Source organism: Mus caroli, unplaced genomic scaffold, assembly GCF_978045245.1.
Source record: "Mus caroli unplaced genomic scaffold, Mus_caroli_1 scaffold_8, whole genome shotgun sequence".
Taxonomy (NCBI): Eukaryota; Metazoa; Chordata; class Mammalia; order Rodentia; family Muridae; genus Mus; species Mus caroli.
The window spans coordinates 130,715,265-130,741,657 of record NW_028227263.1 but is presented as its reverse complement, the minus strand read 5'-3'; the positions used below and the strand labels follow the sequence as shown (position 1 = coordinate 130,741,657).

The 26,393-nt window shown below is 38.6% G+C and overlaps 1 protein-coding gene across 7 annotated transcripts in view; it reads right to left on the bottom strand.

Moving 5' to 3' along the window:
• LOC147003540 (sulfotransferase 2A2-like) overlaps positions 1–26,393 on the bottom strand; it is a 64,796-nt gene that overhangs the window by 21,174 nt on the left and 17,229 nt on the right. For 4 of the 7 annotated variants that reach the window (XM_085842194.1, XM_085842197.1, XM_085842195.1 and 1 more), the window contains exons 4-5: positions 26,299–26,393; positions 8,000–8,177 (exon numbers count right to left, since the gene is read on the bottom strand). In XM_085842194.1, the coding sequence (XP_085698320.1) occupies positions 8,000–8,177; positions 26,299–26,393 (273 nt within the window). Of the gene's footprint in view, positions 1–5,052; positions 5,177–7,999; positions 8,178–26,298 lie in introns of all 7 variants that reach the window. The other 3 variants (XM_085842193.1, XM_085842192.1, XM_085842191.1) reach the window with 1 other exon arrangement.

Genomic DNA, 26,393 nt, shown 5'->3' with positions numbered 1-26,393 from the left:
TTGTCTCTGTAACTCCTTCAATGGGTGTTTTGTTCCCAATTGTAAGAAGGGGCACAGTATCCACACTTTGGTCTTCGTTCTTCAGTTTCATGAGGTTGGAAATTATATATTGTATCTTGGGTATTCTAAATTTCTGGGCTAATATCCACTTATCAGTGAGTATATATCATGTGAGTTCTTTTGTGATTGGGTTACCTCACTCAGGATGATGCCCTCCAGGTCCATCCATTTGCCTAGGAAATTCATAAATTCATTCTTTTTAATAGCTGAGGAGTACTCCATTGTGTAAATGTACCACATTTTCTGTATCCATTCCTCTGTTGAGGGGCATCTGGGTCCTTTCCAACTTCTGGCTATTATAAATAAGGCTGCTATAAACAGTGGAGCATGTGTCCTTCTTACCGGTTGGAACATCTTCTGGATATATGCCCAGGAGAGGTATTGCTGGATCCTCCGATAGTACTATGTCCATATTTCTGAGGAACCACAAGACTGATTTCCAGAGTGGTTGTACAACCTTGCAATCCCACCAACAATGGGGGAGTGTTCCTCTTTCTCCACATCCTCTCCAGAATCTGCTGTCACCTGAATTTTTAATCTTAGCCATTTTGACTGGTGTGAGGTGGAATCTCAGGGTTGTTTTGATTTGAATTTCCATGATAATTAAGGATACTGAACATTTTTTCAGGTGCTTCTCAGCCATTCGGTATTCCCTAGGTGAGAATTCTTTTTTAGCACTGCACCCCATTTAATGGGGTTATTTGATTGTCTGGAGTCCACCTTCTTGAGTTCTTTATATATATGGGATTATATATATATATATATATATATATATATATATATATATATGTAAAAATCCTTTCCCAATCTGTTGGTGACCTTTTTGTATTATTGAGAGTGTCTTTTGCCTTTCAGAAGCCTTGCAATTTTATGAGGTCCCATTTGTCGATTCTCAATCTTAAAGCACAAGCCATTGCTATTCTATTCAGGAATTTTTCCCCTATGCCCATATCTTCGACGCTTTTCCCCACTTCCTCCTCTATAAGTTTCAGTGTCTCTGGTTTTATGTGGAGTTCCTTGATCCACTTAGATTTGACCTTAGTACAAGAAGATAGGAATGGATCAATTCACATTCTTCTACGTGATAACCACCAGTTGTACCAGCACCATTTGTTGAAAATGCTTTCTTTTTTCCACTGGATGGTTCTAGCTCCCTTGTCAACGATCAAGTGACCATAGGAGTGTGGGTTCATATATGGGTCTTCAATTCTGTTCCATTGATCTACTTGTCTGTCATTATACCAGTACCATGCAGTTTTTATCACAATTGCTCTGTAGTACAGCTTTAGGTCAGGCATGGTAATTCCAACAGAGGTTCTTTTATCCTAGAGAAGAGCTTTTGCTATCCTAGGTTTTTTGTTTTTCTAGATGAATTTTCACTTTGCCCTTTCTAATTCGTTGAAGAATTGAGTTGGAAGTTTGATGGGGATGGCATTGGATCTGTAGATTGCTTTTGGCAAGATAGCTATTTTTACTATATTGATCCTGCCAGTTCATGAGCATGGGAGATTTTTCCATCTTCTGAGATCTTCTTTAATTTCTTTCTTCAGAGACTTGCAATTCTTATCATAGAGATCTTTCACTTCCTTAGTTAGAGTCACGCAAGGTATTTTACAATATTTGTGACTATTGAGAATGGTGTTGTTTCCCTAATTAATTTCTCAGTCTTTTTATCCTTTGTGTAGAGAAAGACCATTGAATCGTTTGAGTCAATTTTATATCCAGCTACATCCCAGAAGCTGTTTATCAGATTTAGTAGTTATCTGGTGGAATTTTTAGGGTCAGTTATATATACTATCATATCATCTGCAAAAAGTGATATTTTGACTTCTTCCTTTCCAATTTATATTCCCTTGATCTCCTTTTATTGTCAAATTGCTGTGGCTAGGACTTCAAGTACAATGCTTTTGTTGGTTGGGAGATTATAAATAACTGCTTCTATTTCATTAGGGGATATAGGACTGTTTTGACTGAACCTGATTTAACTTTGGTACCTGGTATCTGTCTAGAAATTTGCCCATCTCATCCAGGTTCTCAAGTTTTCTTGATTATAGCCTTTTGTAGAAGGATCTGCTGATGTTCTGGATTTCTTCAGGATATGTTGTTTTGTCTCTCTTTTCATATCTGATTTTCTTAATGAGGATGCTGTCCCTGTGCCCTCTAGTGAGTCTGGCTAAGGGTTTATCTATCTTGTTGATTTTCTCAAAGAAATATCTCCTTGTTTGGTTGATTGTTTGAATAGTTCTTCTTGTTTCCACTTGGTTGATTTTCCCCCTGAGTTTGATTATTTCCTGCTGTCTATTCCTCTTGGGTGAATTTGCTTCCTTTTGTTCTAGAGCTTTTAGGTGTGTTGTCAAGCTGCTACCGTGTGCTCTCTCTAGTTTCTTTTTGGAGGCACTCAGTGCTATGAATTTTCCTCTTAGAAATGCTTTCATTGTGTCCCATAAGTTTGGGTGTGTTGTGGCTTTATTTTCCTTAAACTCTAAAAAGTCTTTAATTTCTTTCTTTGTTCCTTCCTTGACCAAGGTATCATTGAGAAGGGTGTTGTTCAGTTTCCACGTGAATGTTGGCTTTTTATTATTTATATTGTTATTGAAGATCAGCCTTCGTCCATGGTGATCTGATAGGATGCATGGGACAATTTCAATATTTTTGTATCTGTTGAGGCCTGTTTTGTGACCAATAATATGGTCAATTTTGGAGAAGGTACCATGAGGTGCTGAGAAGTTTTAGTTTTAGGATAAAATATTCTGTAGATTTCTGTTAGATCCATTTGTTTCATAACTTCTGTTACTTTCACTGTGTCCCTGTTTAGTTTCTGTTTCCATGATCTGTCCATTGTTGAAAGTGGTGTGTTGAAGTATCCCTCTATTATTGTTGAGGTGCAATGTGTGCTTTGAGTTTTATTAACGTTTCTTTAATGAATGTGGCTCCCTTTTCATTTGGAGTACAGATATTCAGAATTGAGAGATCCTCTTGGAGGATTTTACCTTTGATGAGAATGAAGTGTCCCTCTTTGTCTTTTTGGATAAATTTGGGTTGGAAGTTTGCGAGATAAGGAAGGAACTAAGTCAAAAGTCTCTGTTCAAGGTTCAATTTTTACTATTTTGGCACTCAGTTATAAAGGAAGGGGGAGGGTCCCAATTTCCGCCAAATAATCTTGGGGTCTAGTAGCAGGGTGATCACGTGATGGCTTCGGAATGGCAAAGCAGCAGGTTCCAGCCGTGAACATGGCAAAATGATTGAGCAGGAAGCTCCATCCAGGTGTAAACAGTAGAACCATTAAGGCTGGGGGAGGGGAGGCTACAGAAGTTGATCTTATTCAATATTAGAATGGCTACTCCAGCTTCTTTCTTCGGACCATTTGCTTGCAAAATTGTTTTCCAGCCTTTCATTCTGATGTAGTGTCTGTCTTTTTCCCTGAAATGGGTTTCCTGTAAGCAGCAAAATATTGGGTCCTGTTTGTGTACCTAGTTTGTTAGTCTATGTCTTTTTATTGGTGAATTGAGTCCAATGCTATTAAGAGATATTAGGGAAAAGTAATTGTTGCTTCCTATAATTTTTGTTGTTAGAGATGGCATTCTGCTCTTGTAGCTGTCTTCTTTTAGGTTTGTTGAAGGATTACTTTCTTGCTTTTTCTAGGGCGTGGTTTCTGTCCTGGTATTGTTTTTTTTTTTTTTTTCTGTTATTATCCTTTGAAGAGATGGATTTGTGGAAAGATAATATGTGAATTTGGTTTTGTCTTGGAATACTTTGGTTTTTCATCTATGGTAATTGAAAGTTTGGATGGGTACAGTATCCTGGGGTGGCATTTGTGTTCTCTTAGTGTCTGTATAACATCTGTCCAGGATCTTCTGGCTTTCATAATCTCTGGTGAAAAGTCTGGTGTATTTCTGATAGGCCTGCCTTTATGTGTTACTTGACCCCTTTCCCTTAGTGCTTTTAATATTCTATATTTATTTAGTGCATTTGCTGTTCTGATTATTATGTGTCGGGAGGAATTTCTTTTCTGGTCCAGTCTATTTGGAGTTTTGTAGGCTTCTTGTATGTTCATGGGCATGTCATTCTTTAGGTTTGGGAAGTTTTCTTCTATAATTTTGTTGAAGACATTTGCTGGCCCTTTAATTTGAAAATCTTCATTCTTATCAATTCCTATTAATTTGTAGGTTTGGTCTTCTCATTGTGTCCTGGATTTCCTGGATGTTTTGAGTTAAGATCTTTTTGCATTTTGCATTTACTTTGATTGTTGTGTAGATGTTCTCTATGGATTCTTCTGCACCTGAGATTCTCTCTTCTATCTCTTGTATTTTGTTGCTGATGATTGCATCTATGGTTCCAGAGTTCTTTCCTAGGGTTTCTATCTCCAGTGTTGCCTCACTTTGGGTTTTCTTTATTGTGTCTACTTCCCTTTTTAGGTCTAGTATTGTTTTGTTCATTTCCGTCACCTGTTTGGATGTGTTTTCCTGTTTTACTTTAAGGACTTGTAACTCTTTGTAGTGTTCTCGTGCATTTCTTTAAGTGAGTTATTAAAGTCCTTCTTGATGTCCTCTACCATCATCATGAGATATGCTTTTAAATCTGGGTCTAGCTTTTCGGGTGTTTTGGGCTGCCCAGGACTGGGGGAGGAGGGAGTGCTACATTCTGATGATGGTGATTGGTCTTGGTTTCTGTTAGTAAGATTCTTACACTTGCCTTTCACCATCTGACAATCTCTGGAATTAGTTGTTATAGTTGTCTCTGGTTAGAGCTTGTTCATCCCGTGATTCTGTTAGCCTCTATCAGCAGACCTGGGAGACTAGCTCTCTCCTCTGAGTTTCAGTGGTCAGAGCACTCTCTGCATGCAAGCTCTCCTCTTACAGGGAAGGTGCACAGATACCTGGTGTTTGGGACTCCCTCCTGGCAGAAGATGAAGGCCCAAAACAGGACCTGTCCCAGAAGCTGTGTTGCTTCTGCCTGTCACAGAAGCTGTTAGCTTCTGTAGTCCACACTCACCTGCACAGACTAGTCTCAGAGGGATGCAGGAACCAAGATGGATCCCCCAGGAGCTCCGGCAAAGCCCTCCCAGGCAGAGCAGACACCTCTCCTCTGGCAGTGGAGGTTCCCAGATGTCTGGAGCCTGAAACGGGGTCTGTCTCAGAAGCTGTCCTCTAGGGACCTTGGGGGTGTCCGCTGACTCTGAGCCCTGGTGACCAAGTGCTAGAGCTGACTGGAAGGGACTTGTGACCCTGGTCAGGCCGGCTTTCCTACTTCCCTAATGCTGTCTCAGGTCCTGAGAAATTGCTTAGGAGTAGAAGTTGTGTGCCACTCATTGGTGGTCTTAAGATCGGGTGGAGAGTCCTGTAGGGGACCTTGGGGGTGTCCGCGGAATCTGAGCCAAAGGTGACCTGGTGCTGGCTCCTACTGGAAGGGACTTGTCCTGGCTTAACTCTTGTTGAAAAAGAACTTCTTCATAATTCTAAAGGCTGCAGATTTCACATCAGAGTATTGTATAAATCTTTGTAGGATTTTCTTTTTGGCTTGAAGATGACTGGTTTCTTCCGTTGTCTTTGGGTCATTTTCCCTTTTTGACTCTGAATAATGCCTTCTTAAGGTCCATTAAACATGTACTGTGAAATAATCAGGGCTGGGAATTTTGAGGTTTGCCAGAATATATTTCCTATACATGTCTTTATTGTGGCATTGCCTTTACAAAGTCTTGTCAACCAAACAGTTGCTGAATATCTCTCTAGTGTGCATTTCCTACAGAGTCTAAATATTGAACTACAATGACTAAAATTGCACGTGGAAAATCATCACTTGGAGATTAAAAACAGATACATCTCAATAACTTGAATGATTGAGTCTCTGGGATAAATCTTACAAAGTAGCTCTACAGAGGCAATAAAAGATAATTTCTTGTGTCTTGAGATAAGAACAATTAAAGGATATGGGAAAATACATCTAGTGAATTCCTCCTGGCTCAGGCAAGTCTAACACTTAATACAGCTTTTTAATGCTTTATGATTTAGGGAATTAGGTTATCTAATGGTAAATAATGAACTTTGTTTATCATTATCTATGATTTGCTCATATTTTGATGATTCAAAAATGGCACCAATCTGATAGAGGAATTTAGAGGATAAATATTATCTTTATATACATTTTCCTTTCAATGGTATTTCCAGACATATCAATTTCATCATTCTCTATAATGAATTAGTGAAGCAAGTGGGTAATGTATTTTGTGTCCCCCATCAGTGACCTGGTTACCAGAGTTAGGTGGGTTACTGGCTATTGGTGTCACACTAGTATAAGAAAAATAATCCCCCCAAAAAAGCTGTCTTCAAATGAAAAAAACGCTCCATAAAATCACTAGGATAATTAAATTTCAAAAGACTAATGAAGTCTTATCAAGTATTTTGGCAGAACTATATTATAACTAGTGTATGTATTTATATATGTATTCTTGCTATCATCTGTGCTGCATGACAAATAGTATTTGTATTTGGAAGATATTAAATCCAAGTGTGGTCTCATCCTAAAAGAATCTTCCTGGAAAAGCTGAAACAACAGTTGTCTTCATGGAATTTTGTCTTAAATTCTATTACATCTGCTCTGATTTGTCTATGCTAATGATTTCGCTTGTCAGGTTCCTTATTCTTTTGCTAATAACAGAGCTAATTCATTCTTTTAGGTATGTAATAACAGACTTTTATTTTCTTGCACTGTGTTAACTCTGCTAAATTCTCATTCATTATAGGAAATCTAGGAACAGACCACTTTGCTTAGGTGAGACATTCATTTCTAGTGCAGAGAAATATGTCTCCACAGAGTCTGGAGTGCACGAGTCTGAGGGCAGCTGGAAAGAACAGTTTATTCTTCTACATGCCTTGATCTTTAGTGTATAGATTTCCATTTTCTTTTAGCTAGTGCTGACATATCTTTATGTTTACATCTCAGTCACAATTTCCTATTATTTGGATAATAAGACTACTGGATTAAATACAATGTGGTAACTACTTTGATTTCCTTTTTTCTACCAAAACTCCTGATATCCTTATATTGTTAGTTTCCAAATCTCACACTCCAAATCAGTCAATTGAAGGTAAAGACTGAAACATTTTAATTATGGATAATGAAAATTAAACTCATAACTTTTTACTTCATTAATTTATACCCATGTTTTTATTCATTGCTAAATATCTGATGACTGGCACCTTCTTTCTTCTACTCTTCACCTATCATTATATAATTAGGTCTGGGTGAGCCTCAAGGTCTGATTCATTCTGGCAAATTCACTCTAGAACTGTACACAAATGAAACCACACACACAAAAACTGCTCCCAGAATAGAGAGGAGTTGGCACATAATAGAGAGGATTGAAATTCCCCTCCCAGGACAGATAATTCCAAAGAAGAGAAGGTTCATGAACATAAAGTAATCTAAACATAGGATGGCAAATAACATCAGATTTTAACACTAGAAACTTTTTTTAAATTCTATTGGAGTATAATCTTGCCTTACATTGGGCGGCAATCTTGACCTGTTCAAAATCTTTTCCAGCTGTTAATGTGATTTTTTGTGGTTCTATGGTTATCATATTAGATATATCTTGGTCTCCTGCATTACACTTTTTATATTATATTTTAGAGATGAGGAATAGGATACAGGGAACTTTACAATGCCTCATAGAACACTGACTACTTTCCCATTTTTTTTTCATTGAAGTTATTGGACATGACCATCTGCAATCTCAAGTTCATTTCCCAGAATAAATCAACTTTGCAGAATGTCTTAAACCCACATCTTCTCCATAAAAACCTTCCCTGTCATGTCTGTGAGAACCTATCAGTGATAAGCAGTGACTTTCAGTACATTCTCAACAACTACTTAGAGCTTCATTGGCACAACAAACCCTTCACATGTTCTGACATATTCTGAAGGTAGACAATCTCTTTACCTTTTCTCATGAGTTTCAAGCCAATAGTAACCAGATCTTCCTTAATGAGATGTAAACAAGACATCCTGTTTTCTTTCATGGCTTGGAAAGAGCTGTACTTGAGGACGAGATCCAGCTCATCTGGCCCTAATTTTTTCCCTAGGAAGTCACAGATCTTCTTTATGGTTCCCTTTGTATCCTAAAAGAGGAAGAAACTGAAATGAGGGCAATAAACAGAGAACACTGAGAGAAAGGATTCAAAAATAGGATCTATGGATGGGGATGATAAAAGCATTGTGAAAAGGGCATCATTAAATGAGAGAGCATGAAAGGAATTAGGCAATAAAAGAAATGGAACAAAGGGAGGAAGGACTCACACTTAATATTTATATATTGAGTGAGCTTGCATTGTGGCTCATCTATGGTCTCTGAAAGACAAAGGCTGGGGATTCTTTTTAGGGAGGAGAGGTTCTCATAAACCCAAGGTTAAATTTAAACTGCTTTTTGGAGCATCATGACATTGAACTTCAGACCCTCCTGTTTCTATCTCCATAGTGCTGAGATCAAGGTATGTGCTGACACAGTCACTCAGTATACTGAGGTTTTTTTATGTTTTTTCTTAAGAAAGGGCCTCACATCTCTCAATTCTGAATATCTAGCTCCAAATTCAAGGGCAGCCATATTACTTAAAGAGACTTTAGTAAAACTCAAACCATACATTGGACCTCGCACAATAATACTGGGATACTTCAACACACGACTCTCATCAATGGACAGATCGTGGAAAGAGAAACTAAACAGGGACACAGTGAAACTAACAGAAATTATGAAACAAATGGATTTATCAGATATCTACAGAACATTTTATTCTAAAACAAAAGGATATACCTTCTTCTCAGCACCTCATGATACCTTCTCCAAAAACCATATAATTGGTAACAAAACAGGCCTCAACAGATACAAAAATATTGAAATTGTCCCACGCATCTTATCAGATCACCATGGACTAAGGATGGTCTTCAATAACAACAAAAATATTAGAAAGGCAATATTCACGTGGAAACTTATTAACATTCTTCTCAATGATACATTGGTAAAGGAAGGAATAAAGAAAGAAATTAAAGACTTTTTAGAGTTTAATGAAAATAAACCCACAACATAACCAAACTTATGGGACACAATGAAAGCATTTTTAAGAGGGAAACTCATAGCTCTGAGTGCCTCCAAAAAGAAACTAGAGAGAGCAAACACTAGCAGCTTGACAACACACCTAAACGCTCTAGAACAAAAGGAAGCAAATTTACCCAAGAGGAGTAGACAGCAGGAAATAATCAAACTCAGGGGGGAAATCAACCAAGTGGAAACAAAACCAACTATTCAAAGAATCAACCAAACATGGAGCTGATTTTTTGAGAAAATCAACAAGATAGATAATCCCTTAGCCAGACTCACTAGAGGGCACAGGGACAGATTCCTAATTAACAAAATCAGGAATGAAAAGGGACACAAAACAACAGATCCTGAAGAAATCCAGAACACCATCAGATCCTTCTATAAAAGGCTATAATCAGCAAAACTGGAGAACCTGGATGAAATGGACAAATTTCTAGTCAGATACCAGGTACCAAAGTTACATCAGGATCAGGTTAATGTTATAAACACTCCTATATCCCCTAAAGAAATAGAAGCTGTCATTTATAATCTCCCAACCAACAAAAGCCCAGGACCAGATGGGTTTAGTGCAGAGTTCTATCAGACCTTCAAAGAAGATCTAATTCCAGTTCTTCACAAACTATTCCACAAAATAGAAGCAGAAGGTACTCTACCCAATTCATTCTATGAAGCCACAATTACTATGATACCTAAACCACAGAGAGACCCAACAAAAATAGAGACGTTCAGATCAATTTCCCTTATGAATATCGATGCCAAAATACTCAATAAAGTTCTCAATAACTGAAGCCAAGAACACATCAAAACAATCATCCATCCTGACCAAGTAGGTTTCATTCCAGGGATGCAGGGATGGTTTAATACATGAAAACCCATCAAAGTATTCCATTATATAAACAAACTCAAAGACAAAAACCACATGATCATCTCCTTAGATTCAGGTAAATCATTTGACAAAATCCAACACCCATTCATGATAAAAGTCTTGGAAAGTTCAGGAATTCAAGGCCCATACCTACACATGATAAAAGCAATCTACAGCAAACCAGTAGCCAACATCAAAGTAAATGATGAGAAACTGGAAGCAATCCCAGGAAAATCAGGGACTAGAAAAGGATGCCCACTCTCTCCCTACCTATTCAACTTAGTACTTGAAGTCCTAGTTCGAGAACAAAAGGATATCAAGGGGATACAAATTGGAAAGGAAGAAGTCCAAATATCACTTTTTGCAGATGATATGATAATATATATAAGTGACCCTAAAAATTCCACCAGATAACTCCTAAACCTGATAAACAGATTCAGTAAAGTAGTTGGATATAAAATTAACTCAAACAAGTCAATGGTCTTTTTCTGTACACCAAGGATAAAATGGCTGAGAAAGAAATTAGGGAAACAACACCATTCTCAATAGTCACAAATATTATAAAATACCTTGGTGTGACTCTAACAAAGGAAGTGAAAGATCTGTATGATTAAAAACTACAAGTCTTTTTAAAAGAAATTAAAGATCTCTGAAGATGGAAAGATCTCCCATGCTCATGGATTGGCAGGATCAATATAGTAAAAATGGCTATCTTGCCAAAAGCAATCTACAGATCCAATGCCATCCCCATCAAAATTTCAAATCAGTTCTTCAACGAATTTGAAAGGGAAATGTGCAAATTCATCCGGAATAACAAAAATCCTAGGTTAGCAAAAACTCTTCTGAAGGATAAAAGAACCTCTGTTGGAAATACCATGCCTCACCTAAAGCTGTACTACAGAGCAATTGTGATAAAAACTGCATGGTACTGGTATAGCGAGAGACAAGTAGACCAATGGAATAGAATTGAAGACCCAGATATGAACCCACACTCCTATGGTCACTTGATCTTTGACAAGGGAGCTAAAACCATCCAGTGGAAAAAAGACAGCATTTTCAACAAATGGTGCTGGTACTACTGGTTGTTATCATGTAGAAGAATGTGAATTGATCCATTCCTATCTTCTTGTACTAAGGTCAAATCTAAGTGGATCAAGGAACTCCACATAAAACCAGAGACAGTGAAACCTATAGAGGAGAAAGTGGGGAAAAGCCTTGAAGACATGGTCACAGGGGAAAAATTCCTGAATAGAACAGCAATAGCTTGTGCTGTAAGATGGAGTATCAACAAATGGGACCTTATAAAATTGCAAAGATTCTGTAAGGCAAAAGACACTGTCAATAAGACAAAAAGGCCACCAAGAGATTGGGAAAGGATCTTTACCTATACTAATTCAGATAGGGGACTAATATCCAACATATATAAAAAGAACTCAAGAAGGGGGACTCCAAAAAAATCAAATAACCCCATTAAAAATGAGGTGCAGTGCTTAACAAAGAATTCTCACCCGAGGAATACCAAGTGGCTCAGAAGCACCTCAAAAAATATTCAGCATCGTTAATCATCAGAGAAATGCAAATCAAAACAACCTTGAGATTCCACCTAACACCAATCAAAATGGCTAAGATTAAAAATTCAGGTGACAGTAGATGCTGGCGAGGATGTGGAGAAAGAGGAACACTCCTTCATTGTTGGTGGGATTGCAAGCTGGTACAACCACTCTGGAAATCAGTCTGGTGGTTCCTCAGAAAATTGGACATAGTACTACCGGAGAATCCCGCAATACCACTCCTGGGCATATATCCAGAAGATGTTCCAACCAGTAAGTTGGACACCTGCTCCACTATGTTCATAGCAGCCTTATTTATAATGGTCAGAAGCTAGAAAGAACCCAGATGTCCCTCAACAGAGGAATGGATACAGAAAATGTGGTACATTTACACAATGGAGTACTACTCAGCTATTAAAAAGAATGAATTTATGAAATTCCTAGGCAAATGGATGGACCTGGAGGGCATCATCCTGAGTGAGGTAACCCAACCACAAAAGAAGTCACATGATACAGTGGTCCGCCCTGCACGGAGTGCCATCTTGGCTCCAGGACTCAGCCGAACTTCGGAACTTAGTCTGCACAGGTGAGAGTGAGCACCACAAAGACAGAAAGCTTCTGGGGCAGGCGGGAGCCACAGAGCCTTCTGAGGCAGCACCCTTTTGGGGCAGCAGACATCCAGCGCCCTCCCAGTTGGAGGACAGTGGTCCGCCCTGCACGGGAGCGCCATCTTGGCTCCAGGACTCTGCTGAACTTAGGAACTTAGTCTGCACAGGTGAGAGTGAGCACCACAGAGGCAGACAGCTTCTGGGACAGGCGGGAGCCACAGAGCTGCTGAGGCAGCACCCTTTTGGGGCCGCAGACATCCGGCACCCTCCCAGCCGGAAGACAGTGGTCTGCCCTGCATGGGAGCCCACTGCCTCAGGAGCAGGGAGCGCCATCTTGGATCCGGGACTCTGCCGAACTTAGGAACTTAGTCTGCACAGGTGAGAGTGTGCACCACAGAAGTTGACAGCTTCTGTAACCTGCCAAAGCAACACAGCATCTGGGAAAGGTCCTGTTTTGGGCCTTCTTCTTCGGCCAGGAGGAGGTCCAAACACCAGATATCTGTACACCTTCCCTTTAAGAGGAGAGCTTGTCAGCAGAGAGTGCTCTAACCACTGAAACTCAGAGGAGAGAGCCTGTCTCCCAGGTCTCTTGATAGACGGTAATCAGAATCACCAGAAGAACAATCTCTAAACAGAGACAACTATAACAACTCCAGAGATTACCAGATGGCGAGAGGTAAACGTAAGAATCTTACTAACAGAAACCAAGACCACTCACCATCATCAGAACCCAGCACTCCCACTTCGCCCAGTCCAGGGCACCCCAACACACCTGAAAAGCTAGACCTGGATTTAAAAGCATATCTCATGATGATGGTAGAGGACATCAAGAAGGACTTTAATAACTCACTTAAAGAATTACAGGAGAACATTGCTAAAGAGTTACAAGTCCTTAAAGAAAAGCAGGATAACACAATCAAACAGGTAGAAGTCCTTAAAGAAAAACAGGAAAACACATCCAAAGAGATGATGGAAATGAACAAAACCATACTAGACCTAAAAAGGGAAATAGACACAATAAAGAAAACCCAAAATTAGGCAACACTGGAGATAGAAACCCTAGGAAAGAAATCTGGAACCATAGATGCAAGCATCAGCAACAGAATACAAGAGATGGAAGAGAGAATCTCGGGTGCAGAAGATTCCATAGAGAACATCGGCACAACAATCAAGGAAAATGGAAAATGAAAAAAAGATCCTAACTCAAAACATCCAGGAAATACAGGACACAATGAGAAGACCAAACCTACGGATAATAGGGGTGGATGAGAATGAAGATTTTCAACTCAAAGGACCAGCAAACATCTTCAACAAAATTATAGAAGAAAACTTCCCAAATCTAAAGAAAGAGACGCCCATGAACATACAAGAAGCCTACAGAACTCCAAATAGACTGGACCAGAAAAGAAATACCTCCTGACACATAATAATCAGAACAACAAATGCACTAAATAAAGATAGAATACTAAAAGCAGTAAGAGAAAAAGGCCAAGTAACATATAAAGGCAAGCCTATCAGAATTACACCAGATTTTTCACCAGAGACTATGAAAGCCAGATGATCCTGGACAGATGTTATACAGACACTAAAAGAATTCAAATTCCAGCCCAGGCTACTATACCCAGCCAAACTCTCAATTAACATAGATGGAGAAAGCAAAGTATTCCACGACAAAACCAAATTCATATATTATCTCTCCACGAATCCAGCCCTTCAAAGGATAATAACAGAAAAAAAACCAATACAAGGACGGGAACCACGCCCTAGAAACAACAAGAAGATAATCCCTCAACAAACCTAAAAGAAGACAGCCACAAGAACAGAATGCCAACTTTAACAACAAAAATAACAGGAAACAACAATTACTTTTCCTTAATATCTCTTAATATCAATGGACTCAACTCCCCGATAAAAAGACATAGACTAACAAACTGGCTACACAAACAAGACCCAACATTTTATGCTTACAGGAAACTCATCTCAGAGAAAAAGATAGACACTACCTCAGAATGAAAGGCTGGAAAACAATTTTCCAAGCAAATGGTATGAAGAAAAAGCTGGAGTAGCCATTCTAATATCTGATAAGATTGACTTCCAACCCAAAGTCATCAAAAAAGATAGGGAGGGGCACTTCATACTCATCAAAGGTAAAATCCTCCAAGATGATCTCTCAATCCTGAATATCTATGCTCCAAATACAAAGGCAGCCACATTCATTAAAGAAAGTTTAGTAAATCTAAAAGTACACATTGCACCTCATACAATAATAGTGGGAGACTTCAACACACCACTTTCACCAATGGACAGATCAGGGAAACAGAAACTAAACAGGGACACAGTGAAACTAACAGAAGTTATGAATCAACTGGATCTGGCAGATATCTACAGATCATTCTATCCTAAAACAAAAGGATATACCTTCTTCTCAGCACCTCATGGTACCTTCTCCAAAATTGACCACATAATTGGTCACAAAACAGGCCTCAACAGATACAAAAATATTGAAATTGTCCCATGCATCCTATCAGATCACCATGGACGAAGGCTGATCTTCAATAACAAAATACATAATAGAAAGCCAACATTCACGTGGAATCTGAACAACACTCTTCTCAATGATAACTTTGGCAAGGAAGGAATAAAGAAAGAAATTAAGGACTTTTTAGAGTTCAATGAAAATGAAGCCACAATATACCCAAACTTATGGGACACAATGAAAGCATTTCTAAGAGGAAAACTCATAGCTCTGAGTGCCTCCAAAAAGAAACTAGAGAGAGCACACATTAGCAGCTTGACAACACACCTAAAAGCACTAGAACAAAAGGAAGCAAATTCACCCAAGAGGAGTAGACAGCAGGAAATAATCAAACTCAGGGGCGAAATCAACCATGTGGAAACAGAAGAACTATCCAAAGAATCAACCAATCAAGGAGCTGGTTCTTTGAGAAAATCAACAAGATAGATAAACCCTTAGCCAGACTCACTAGAGGGCACAGGGAAAGCATCCTAATTAACAAAATCAGAAATGAAAAAGGAGACATAACAACAGATCCTGAAGACATCCAAAACACCATCAGATCCTTCTACCAAAGGCTATACTCAACAAAACTGGAGAACCTGGATGAAATGGAGAAGTTCCTAGACAGATACCAGGTACCAAAGTTGAATCAAGATCAGGTTAATGATCTAAACAGCCCTATATCCCCCAAAGAAATAGAAGCAGTCATTAATAGTCTCCCAACCAAAAAAAGCCCAGGACCAGATGGGTTTAGTGCAGAGTTCTATCAGACCTTCAAAGAAGATCTAATCCCAGTTCTTCACAAACTATTCCACAAAATAGAAACAGAAGGTACTCTACCCAACTCATTCTATGAAGCCACAATTACTCTGATACCTAAACCACAAAAAGTCCCAACAAAGATAGAAAACTTCAGACCAATATCCCTTATGAATATTGATGCAAAAATCCTCAATAAAGTTCTTGCTAACCGAATCCAAGAACATATCAAAACAATCATCCATTCTGAACAAGTAGGTTTCATCCCAGGGATGCAGGGATGGTTCAATATACGGAAACCTATCAATGTAATCCAGTATATAAACAAACTTAAAGACAAAAACCACATGGTCATCTCGTTAGATGCGGAAAAAGCATTTGACAAGATCCAACACCCATTCATGATAAAAGTCTTGGAAAGATCTGGAATTCAAGGCCCATACCTAAACATGATAAAAAGCAATCTACAGCAAACCAGTAGCCAGCATCAAAGTAAATGGCGAGAAGCTTGAAGCAATCCCTCTAAAATCAGGGACTAGACAAGGCTGTCCACTTTCTCCATACCTATTCGACATTGTACTTGAAGTCCTAGCCAGAGCAATTCGACAACAAAAGGAGATCAAAGGGATACAAATTGGAAAAGATGAAGTCAAAATATCACTTTTTGCAGATGATATGATAGTATATATAAGTGACCCTAAAAAGTCCACCAGAGAAATCCTAAGCCTGATAAACAGCTTCGGTGAAGTAGCTGGATATAAAATTAACTCAAACAAATCAATGGCCTTTCTCTACACAAAGAATAAACAGGCTGAGAAAGAAATTAGGGAAACAACACCCTTCTCAAGAGTCACAAATAATATAAAATATCTTGGCGTGACTCTAACTAAGGAAGTGAAAGATCTGTATAATAAAAACTTCAAGTCTCTGAAGAAAGAAATTATAGAAGATCTCAGAAGATGGAAAGATCTCCCATGCTCATGGATTGGCAGGATCAACATTGTAAAAATGGCTATCTTGCCAAAAGCAATCTACAGATTCAATGCAATCCCCATCAAAATTCCAACTCAATTCTTCAACGAATTAGAAAGTGCAATCTTCAAATTCATCTGGAATAACAACAAACCTAGGATAGCAAAAACTCTTCTGAAGGATAAAAGAACCTCTGGTGGAATCACCATGCCGGACCTAAAGCTTTACTACAGAGCAATTGTGGTAAAAACTGCGTGGTACTGGTATAGTGACAAACAAATGGACCAATGGAATAGAATTGAAGACCCAGAAATGAAGCCACACACCTATGGTCACTTGATCTTCGACAAGGGAGCTAAAACCATCCAGTGGAAGAAAGACAGCATTTTCAACAAATGGTGCTGGCACACCTGGTTGTTAACATGTAGAAGAATGCGAATCGATCCATTCCTATCTCCTTGTACTAAGGTCAAGTCTAACTGGATCAAGGAACTTCACATAAAACCAGAGACACTGAAACTTATAGAGGAGAAAGTGGGGAAAAGCCTTGAAGATATGGGCACAGGGGAAAAATTCTTGAATAGAACAGCAATGGCTTGTGCTGTAAGATCGAGAATTGACAAGTGGGACCTCATGAAACTGCAAAGCTTCTGCAAGGTAAAAGACACCATCAATAAGACAAAAAAAACCACCAACAGATTGGGAAAGGATCTTTACCTACCCTAAATCAGATAAGGGACTAATATTCAATATATATAAAGAACTCAAGAAGGTGGACTCCAGAAAGGCAAATAACCCCATTAAAAAATGGGGCTCAGAACTGAACAAAGAATTCTCACCTGAGGAATACCAAATAGCAGAGAAGCACCTGAAAAAAATGTTCAACATCCTTAATCATCAGGGAAATGCAAATCAAAACAACCCTGACTTTCCACCTCACCCCAGTCAGAATGGCTAAGATCAAAAATTCAGGTGACAGCAGATGCTGGCGAGGATGTGGACAAAGAGGAACACTTCTCCATTGTTGGTGGGATTGCAAGCTTGTACCACCTTTCTGGAAATCAGTCTGGTGGTTCCTCAGAAAATTGGACATAGTACTACCGGAGGATCCAGCAATACCACTCCTGGGCATATATCCAGAAGATGTCCCAACCTGTAAGAAGGACACATGCTCCACTATGTTCATCGCAGCCCAATTTATAATAGCCAGAAGCTGGAAAGAACCCTGTTGCCCCTCAACATAGGAATGGATACAGAAATCATGGTACATTTACACAATGGAGTACTACTCAGCTATTAAAAAGAATGAATTTATGAAATTCCTAGCCAAATGGATGGACCTGGAGGGCATCATCTTGAGTGAGGTAACACAATCACAAAATAACTCACACAATATGTATTCACTGATAAGTGGATATTAGCCCAAAACTTAGGATACCAAAGATATAAGATACAATTTGCTAAATGCATGAAACTCAAGAAGAATGAAGACCAAAGTGTGGACAATATGCCCCTTCTTAGAATTGGGAACAAAACACCCATGGAAGGAGTTTCAGAGACAAAGTTTCAAGCTGTGATATAAGGATGGACCATCTAGAGACTGCCATATCCAGGGATCCATCCCATAATCAGCTTCCAAACGCTGACACCGTTTCATAAACTAGCAAGATTTTCCTGAAAGGACCCAAATATAGCTGTCTCTGAGACTATGCCAGGGCCTAGCAAACACAGGAGTGGATGCTCACAGTCAGCTATTGGATGTATCACAGGGCTCCCAATGGAGAAGCTAGAGAAAGTACCCAAGGAGCTAAAGGGATCTGCAACCCTATAGTTGGAACAACATGATGAACTAACCAGTAGCCCGGAGCTCTTGTCTCTAGCTGCATATGTATCGAAAGATGGCCTAGTCGGCCATTACTGGAAAGAGAGGCCCATTGGACTTGCAAACTTTATATGCCCCAATACGGGAATGCCAGGGCTAAAAGAATGGGAATGGGTGGGTAGGGAAGTGGGGGGGCGGTATGGGGGAATTTTGGGATAGCATTGGAAATGTAATTGAGGAAAATATGTAATAAAAAATATTAAAAATTAAAAAAAAAGAAGTCGCATGATGTGTAATCACTGATAAGGGGATATTAGCCCAGAAACTTAGGATACCCAAGATACAAGATATAATTTACAAAACACATTAAACTCAAGAAGAATGAAGATGAAAGTGTAGACACTTTGCTCCTTCTTAGAATTGGGAACAAAACACCCATGGAAGGAGTTACAGAGACAAAGATTGGAGCTAAGATTAAAGGATGGACCATCTAGAGACTGCCAGACACGGGGATCCATCCTATTATCAACCCCAAACACTGACACCATTATACACACTAGCAAGATTTTGCTGAAAGGACCCTGATATAGATATCTCTTGTGAGAATATACCGTGTCCTAGCAAACACAGAAGTGGATGCTCACAGTCAGTTCTTTCATGGATCACAGGGCCCCCAGTGGAGGAGCTAGAGAAATTACCCAAGGAGCTAAAAGGATCTGCAACCCTCTATGTGGAACAACAGTATGAACTAACCATTCTGCATTCTGGAGGGTCCCCCCCAACCTCCTATTTTCAGAGGATGCCTGTTTCCATTCTTTCTGCTGGGCATCAGAGTTTCAGTCCTTTTCCTTCACCCAATACTGTATCAGGTTCACCTCTCCGTCCCAGTCCCCCCATACACTTTCCCTCCCAGGTTCCTCCCTCCTGCTTCCTGAGAGATAACACTATGAGGTCAAATTTATTTTTGAATAGTTTCAACTTTCAATTGTTGTCTGGTTGCACTTTTACTTTTTTAAATATATATTTTTCTCCATCTCTTGAGGGAAGTAGGTTGGCTGACAACATATCTTCGGCTTTCTCCCTGTTTTTCTAGATCCCATGCCCAATTTACATCTTTTTTGTTGTTGTTGTTCATGTTTTTTTTTTTCTCTCAAGACAGGGTTAATCTGTGTAGCCCTTGCTGCCTTTGAACTCACTCTGTAGACCAGGCTGGCCTCAAATTCAGGAATTTGCCTGCCCCTGCCTCCGAAGTGCTGACATTAAAGGTATGCTCCACCATGCCTGGCCTCCAATTCTCATCCTTAGCTATGCAGCAGAAATATTTTGGCATCATTTCCCTTTTCTAATGGATCCAAAGGTCTCTCCCTTCTTAAATTGTTCCCTCAAATCATTCGGGAACTCACAAACTACTCTGGCCAGGGAAAGAGGTAGGCGTTTAGTAGATAGATTTTTAGTTTCCCCTACTTGTCTCATAGTCCAACCACCCAGACTCATACTTCTCTGCAGCAGAACACCAAACTTTGGGGGGTGAATTGCTATGCCCCAACTCCAGAGTGCACACCAAGGAAGCCACAGAACATTATGACAAAGGAAGCAATTAGGTTACACCTTCAGATCTTCATCTCTCCCTCCATTCTTCAAATTCAATCCCTAAGTCTCATCCCTTCCTGTTTACCAATCCTGTTTACCAAACTTCCTGCTGTGGTCTCTTCTCAACATATGGCTCTCTTCCCTGGAGATTGTCTAAGCAGTTCCTAGTGGAACACCCTGCTTTCCTCCCTCTTTAGAAGTCCCTCTGCCATGTCCAACCCATCCCATTCCTAACTCTCAGATCTCCCAACCCATAAACTCATCTTACCTGGTAGCCCAATGTAGTTCCTGCAGGGTATGTAGGGCCACCTCAAACTAATAATAACCAAAGTGAAACAGAAGCCAGATAACAAAACTCCCATACAATAATGACAAGACCAGATATCAGCCCCTAGAATTATTATCTTCCTAATCTAGTATGCCTAAGTGCCAGTATAAAAATACAATCAATAACAACCAGGGCAATATATCTTCACTAGGCTCCAGCAATCATAACACAGCAGGTCCTGAATATTTTACCATAGCTGATGCACAAGAAAAAATCCTTTAAACAACTTGTATGAATATGATAGTGGTCTTTTAAAAGGAAATGAATATATCTTTTAAAGAATTCTATGGAACCACAAAGAAATCGTGGAAAGTATTGTATTAAACTGATTTACACCAGAGTAGAAATAGAATCAATTCAAAAAATCCAAATTGAAGGAAGTCTCAAAATGAAAATTTTAGGAACTCAAACAGGTATCTTAGTGGCAAATTTCACTAATAAGTACAATATACTGAGACCTTCAGTTATTGAAGATATGATAGAAGAAATAAATATATTAAAGAACTTATTAAATATAAAATACTACTGGCACATAATATCCAGAAAATCTAGGTCACTACTATGAAAAGACCAGATCTATGAACAATAGGAATACAAGAAGAAAAGGAAACCCATGTTAAAGAAACAGAAAATATTTTTAAGAAAATCATAAAAAAAAATACTGTGAAGAAAGTAGATCATACCAGGTAAGAAAGTCTGCTGAGCACATAATAATCAAACCATTAAGTGTACAGAACAAATTATAAAAGGATGTGCAAGGGCTAGGATGGGGGTAGTCAAGTAGGAAAGGGCAAAGGAAAGGGGGTTGTGGAAGGGAGTACAGGGAGAGACAGGTAAAATTAAGAGTTGTTTGAGAAAGGTATTGAAACCCAGTACAGTGGAAACTTCCTAAAATCTATGCACATGTGAAGGTAAATCAAAGTGAAATCCCCAAATAATGCCCATGTCATGTCAGGAAGAAAAAAGAATGAAAAATTCCATTACTAGAATTGGGTCACAATTAATTGAGTTGTTGGTCAAATGGACCCCATGGGACTTCCTCTCAAAAAACAAAAACAAAAACAAAAACAAAACCACCACACTTTTACTAGGAGTATAAATTGCCCTCTATAGATTGACAGCAAGCCCCATATTGCTATAGACTACACCAATACAAAATACTGAATGTGAAAATGTCAAGATTGTCCCTACAGAGAACCTTCACTCTCACATCCTAGTGTCTTAATATAGAAAGGCACTGTGCATGCTCCACAAGGAGAAATATATACACAATACTAGACACAAATGTTTCTATCTATAGTGGGTACTTACTACTTTTGAGACAAGTTAGATAACTAGTGGCTCAAAACTTATAGGAATAAGGAAAAAAGAACTGATTTGACTTAGGTCCTATTGCATGAGATGGAGCTCATATGCTAAACTGTTTGGTGACCAAGGACCTGAGACCAAATAATGTTCTTAAAATGGAAAAAGAAAAAAATACTCTCAAAATGAGTCCTAATGATATTCTGATATATGCATATAACAGTGCCTTCTTTACACATTATTAGTGAAACTTCCTCTTGTAGTAGATGGAGACAAATATAGGATCTTACAGCCATACATTATAGAGAGTGATACATCATAAATGGATATCTCCATCAAATCCCTCTTTCCAGATCTCAGAGAACCCAGAATAAGTATAAGAATGAAAGGGGAGGGGAGGGGGAGAGGGAGAGGGGGAGGAGGAAGAAGAAGAAGAAGAAGAAGAAGAAGAAGAAGAAGAAGAAGAAGAAGAAGAAGAAGAAGAAGAAGAAGCAACAGTAGCAGCAGCAGAAGAAGAAGCTGTAAGACTGTAAAAGAAAGAGAAAATCGAGTGCACCAAGAAATATGAACTCTTAGAGACTGAAGCAGCATGGACAAACCTTGGATGGTTCTTTCCCACATACACCGTGTCTATAACATTGCCAAAAATTAAGTGTTTTCATGAGAATCCTGAGGGAGTAAAGGAGTGTGTTTCTGATCCTCATGCTTTCAATAAGATTCTTTTACTTTTTTTGGTTTGACTTGTCTCACTTCAATGTTATAGTTTACACTTTATCACACATCATTTGGCTTACACTTACACAGCATTTTTCACCATTGGAGGAATTCAGTCACTGGATGGGACAGTCACTGGATTCTGCTCCAAACTTTGTCTATGTATCACTTCCCATGAATGTTTTGATCCCCCTTCTAGGAAGGACTGAAGCATCCATACTTTGGTCTTTCTTCTTCTTGTGCTTCATATTGTCTGTGATTTGTGTCTTGGGTATTCAGTACTTCAGGGCTAATATGCAGGTATCAGTGAGGACATGCCATGTGTGTTCTTTCGGAGTGGGTTACCTTACTTAGGCAACCAGTTTTCTAAAAGAACTAAAAGAGGGCAACTCTCACAAGAGGCTGGGCTCTCCATCTTCAATCAATGACTAAGAAAGTGCCTTGCAGATTTGCCTACAGCCTGATATTATGGAAGCATTTTCATAATTAAAGTTCTGTCCTCTGAATAGATGCCCATGAACATACAGGCAGCCTACAGAAATCCAAATAGACTGGACCAGAAATGAAATTTTTCCAGTCCCATAATAATCAAAACACCAAATGAACTAAACAATGAAAGAATATTAAAAGCATTAAGGAAAAAGTCAAGTAACTTATAACGGGATGCCTATCAGAATTTCACAAGATTTCTCACCAGAAAATATGAAAGCTTGAAGATCCTGCGTAGATCTCCTACATACCCTAGGAAAACACAAATCCCAGCACTGACTACTATACTCAGCAAAATTCTCAATTACTATAGATGGATAAAACAAGATATTCTATGACAAGGACAAATTTACACAAATCTTTCCACAAATCCAGCTATACAAGGAATCATAGATGGAAAACACACACAGAAGGAGGGAAACTACACCCTAGAAAAAGCCAGAAAGTAATCGTTCAACACTTATCCTTAATATCTTTTAACATCAATGGAATTAATTCCCAATAAATGATATAGACTAATAGACTAAATATGCAAACAGGACCCAGCACTTTGTTGCATACAGAAAACACACCTCAGTGACACAGATAGACACTACCTCAGAATAAAATGTTGGAAACAAATTTCCAAGCAGATTATCCTAAGAAACAAGCTAGAGTAGCCATTCTAATATTGGATAAAACCAAATATCAACCAAAAGTTATCAAAAAAATAAGGAAGGAAACTTCATACTGGTCAAAGAAAAAAGTCTATCAAGATGAACTCTCAATTCTGAACATCTATGCTCCAAATGGAAGGGCAGCCACAATCATAAAAGAAACTTTGCAAAGCCCAAAACATATATTGTATCCCACACAATGATAGTGGGAGACTTCAACACCCCACTCTCAGCAATAGACAGATCACAAAAACAGGAACTAAACAGAGACACAGTGAAACTAATAGAAGTTATGAACTAAATGGATCTAACAGGTATTTATAGAACATTTCTTCCTAAAGCAAAATAATATGCCTTCATCTCAGGATCTCATGATATCTTCTCCAAAACTGACCATATATAATTGGTCACAAAACAGGACTCAACAGATACAAGATAGAAAAAATTCCCATGTATCCTATCAGATCACCATGGATTAAGGCTGGAATTCAATACCAAGAAAAAAAAAAGAAAGGAAAGCACACATACACATGAAAGTTGAACAACACTCTACTCAATGATAACTTGGTCAAGGAAGAAATAAAGAAAGAAATGAAAGAAATTTTAGAATTTAATAAAAATGAAATCACATCATACCTAAATTCATAAGACTCAATGAAAGCAGTCCTAAGAGGAAAACTCCTAGCTCTGAGTGCCTCCAAAAAGAAACTGGAGAAAGTTTACACTAGATGCTTGACAGCATATCTAAAATCTCTATAACAAAAAGGAACAAATATACACAAGAGGAGTAGACAACAGGAAATAATCAAACTCAGGGATGAAATCAACCAAGTGGAAACAAAAAGAACTATATAAAGAATCAACAAAACCAGGAGCTGATTCTTTGAGAAAATCAACAAGATTAAGATAGGCCTCTAGCCAGACTAATCAGAGGGCAAAGAGACAGTATCCAAATTAAGAAGATCAGAAATGAAAAGGGAGATATAACAACAGAAAATGAGGAAATTAAAAAAAAATCAAATGTTACTACAAAAGATTATATGCAACAAAACTGGAAAATCTAGATGAAATGGACAATTTTCTAGACAGATACCAGATCCCAAAGTTATAACAGGATCAGTTAAACCATGTAAACAGTCCCATAACCCCTAAAGAATTAGAAGCAGTCAATAAAATTCTGCCAGCCAAAAAAAATCCCAGTACCAGATGGGTTTAGTGGAGAATTCTATCAGACTTTCAAGGAAGACCTAATACAAGTACTCTTCAAATTATTCCACAACATAGAAAGAGAAGGAACACTAATTCATTCTATGAAGCCACAGGTACACTGTGTATTTTCTCTTGGCGATGGATCTGTTTCTGTCTAATCAGGAACTTGTCACAATTTCATTTCATAGAGGATTTCATTACAGATTTTTTTCTACTTCTATCATGTTTAAAGTTCCAAATATATTTCAAAAAGTGACTGAGTGTGTATTACTTTTAACTTCCAAAGATATCATACAAATTCAAGAGGCTTTTAACTATAATAAATTACTGTAAATTTTTTGATTCATTTAAAAATGTTAATGTTCACTAATAAGTGGATGGTAACCAAAAAAAAAAAAAAATGCGTACAGGTACCAAATATACAGTTCACAGAACTACAAAAAGGCCAACAAATTGAAGTGCCCAAGTGAGGATGCCTCAGTCCCACTTGGGAGGGAGAAGAAAGCATTCACAACTGGGAAGGGAGGAGAAATCTCAGAGGGAAATGGAATGGGGGAGTGAGGTGGAACAGGGTTCCTGATCTGTTATTGGGTAAAGAGAAAAGACTGAAACTCTGATGGCCAGCAGAAAGACTGGAAACAGGCATCCGCTGGAACTAGGAGGTTGGGGGGACCCTGCAGAATACACTGGAGACTTGAAAGGTGAGAGCCTCTTAGGACTCAAAGGGAAGGAACTTAGATGATAACGCCAGTCATTAGTGAGAGCGAACTCATAGAGCCTACCTCCATCAGTAAGACAGAGCATCAAATGAGGGAGAGTGGGCCCATCCCACAGTCATAACTATAACCCATAATTGCTCCCTTATGACAGAATTACCGATGGAAATGGAGAGGAACCTGAGGAAAAGAAGGTCCAGCAACAGACCCAAAGTGGGCTCCAATTCAAGTGGAGTTCCCAAGGCCTGACACTATTATTGAGGCTATTGAGTGCTCACAAAAAGGGACTTAGCATGACCTCACTCTAGAAGAACCAACAAGCAACTGAAAGAGTAAGATGAAGATATTTGCACCCACCAATGGACAGAAGCAGCTGTCCCCTGTTGTTGAATTAGGGACAGCTGAAAGAAGCTGAGGAGTAGGGCTACCCTTAGGAGGACCAGCAGTCTCAATTAATCTGGGCCCCTGAGATATCTCAAACACTGGACCACAAAGAAAGAAGCATAAACCAGCTGATATAAGGCCCCCAACACTCATACAGTAGAGGACTTCCAGGCTTGTGTTCATTCAGAGATGATGCACTTAACTCTCAAGAGACTGGAGGCCCTAGGGTATTTTCCAGTCAGGTTGCGTGGGCGTGGAGAAACATGCAGTGGATAGGAGGTATGGGATGTTGGAAGTGTAGGATGATGGATGGGAAGGGGGAATAAAATATGGAGTGTAAAAAATAAATTAATTCTTTAATTATAAAAAATTAGGAAAATAAAGTAAAAATGCTAATACTGAGTTACATATTTTAAAATATATTTTATTAGCTTAATAAAAATATACAATTCCAAAATTTCAACTGTTACATTTAAAAGAAAATAAAACAGGAGCAAAAATACATAATAAATAAATAAATAAATAAATAAAATAAAATAAAGTTCACTTCTTTCAGGTGATAATTTTTATAAAAGTCAAAACAAACAAACCAATCACAGTTCTCAGTAATGTTCCTCAATAATAGGTTCTTGTTCGTAAATGAGTGATAACTGTAAGCTCACCTTTTTCATGTCTTCATAGTATAGTACCAAGAAGTTGTCCCATTCTCTCATGGATAGCCAGCCACGGACATGCTCAAACCATGATCCATATATGA